The 1,800-nt window shown below is 44.1% G+C and overlaps 1 protein-coding gene across 1 annotated transcript; it reads right to left on the bottom strand.

Moving 5' to 3' along the window:
- Positions 1-1,000: 1,000 nt before the first annotated feature.
- LOC104543016 (homeobox protein Hox-A4-like) lies at positions 1,001-1,336 on the bottom strand (the record flags this gene model as incomplete). The annotated part of the gene is made up of 1 exon (XM_010187507.1): positions 1,001-1,336. A coding segment is annotated over one exon (336 nt), but the record flags the coding sequence as incomplete, so codon positions are not given.
- Positions 1,337-1,800: the final 464 nt, after the last annotated feature.

Below are 1,800 nucleotides of genomic sequence, written 5' to 3'. Positions count from 1 at the left end.
AGGAGTCAGGACGTTTTTCGCTATATTTAAAGCAACCTTATTGACAAGATGGATCCAAGTGAAAACAATATATTAAACCATTGTTTTCCATTCCTGGTGCCAAACACCAGCCAGGCACAAAGGAGATGAAACAGCACTGAGTGGACTTGTATTTCAAGTGTTTAATTCTTTGTACAGCATAATCTTTATTACCAGCATTTGGCACTATTATACATTACACCAAAAATCCACAAATTGTACATGTACCCGAACAATTTAGACGGTGCCAAATATGAAGACAGCAATAACCTTTATAGCAATATTTATTTAAATAAATGCAACAGGGAATGTGTAGGAAAAACTAATAGATCACAGCTACTGCGGGGGCTACACTTAACACCAGTTAAGTTACCTTTGATACATAAAACATTTTCTTTAGACAGTGTAAGGGGACATTTTTCTTAAGTCTTTAACCTTCCGTGGACATGATTGCTCTGTCTCCCTTCTTGGGGTGTGCGCATACGTGAGTGTGCACCCTCACACACACGGGAGCCCACGAACACGCCACGAAACAGCGCAATTCAAGTCAATGCCTTACACAAGTGTCTCACGAGGTCTTTGCTTTGTTTTAACCGTCCTTTATTTTTAAAGTGTTCTCAAAAAAAAAATAGGAAAAAAAAGAAAAAAAGAGAGAGAAGAAGAAAAGAGTCCGTCTTAGGTACAGAGAATTTGTCCGTGACAGCATCCAGCACTCTCTTACACCGAGGGCAAGAGAGCGTTTCCATAAATAGAAAAAAAATGATGGGCATGGAACCATTATCTATATACAATGTAGACAATCGTCCGGGTTTTGGTTTAAACATGTGCCCGTTCTTGGGCACGTCTCGTCTTCCTTTCCTGCTCCTGTTTTGTTTTGCACAGTTGTTTGGTCCAAACGGCCAGCATCCACCACTGGGCAGCTGGAAAACCCCAATAGATAGGTGTATATATATATATATATTTAAAAAAATAATAACCATATTTATAGCGCGGCTGCGTTGGGTGTAGCCCCATCGAGCGGATGGGGGTGGCCCTGTGTCTGTGCTTTGGACTGCTGGCTCAGTGTGGACTGATTAGAGGAGCGCATCTTTGTGTTAGGCAGTTTATGGTCTTTCTTCCACTTCATGCGCCTGTTCTGAAACCAGATCTTGACCTGGCGCTCCGAGAGGCAGAGGGTGTGGGCAATCTCGATGCGTCGCCTCCTGGTCAGGTAGCGGTTGAAGTGGAACTCCTTCTCCAGCTCCAGGACCTGCTGTCTGGTGTAGGCAGTGCGAGACCTCTTGGGCTCTCCTCCGTTGTAATTGGGATTGACTGAAACGTGCGCACAGGGACACACGTATACACACGCGGAGGCGAAGGAAAAGGAGAAGGGGGTGGGGGGGAAAGCGATGAAACATAATCATTATATAATAACTTGACACCAGGTTCATGTAAGATACATAAACGGCAAGAAAAATTGTTTCACAGCCTATCGACAGTGGGGACAATCGAGGAGCAATAAAAGATGGTGATGGGCATTTGGGTTAGAAGAAAAGCTTCAAAGACACATGGCCCAGAGCCACTGCAGGGCAATTAAATTTATGGGGGCTATAATTACTGCCCTAACAGTTTGGCGTCTCGTAAATCTTTTGATAAAGGACCCCGGATACAAAAGGTTTCTCACTTTTTTTTTTTTATTAGGAAACGCGGAGGAAAAAGGAGAGTAAAAAAAACCAAACGAGTCACACACGCAATTCCGACCCATTCCGGCCCCGGGAGCACCCTCCCCCCTTCTCTCCTCTG

The sequence above is a fragment of the Mesitornis unicolor genome, unplaced genomic scaffold (assembly GCF_000695765.1).
Source record: "Mesitornis unicolor isolate BGI_N332 unplaced genomic scaffold, ASM69576v1 scaffold35496, whole genome shotgun sequence".
Taxonomy (NCBI): Eukaryota; Metazoa; Chordata; class Aves; order Mesitornithiformes; family Mesitornithidae; genus Mesitornis; species Mesitornis unicolor.
Note: the sequence above shows the minus strand (reverse complement) of the source record. Positions and strands in the feature narration are given on the sequence as shown.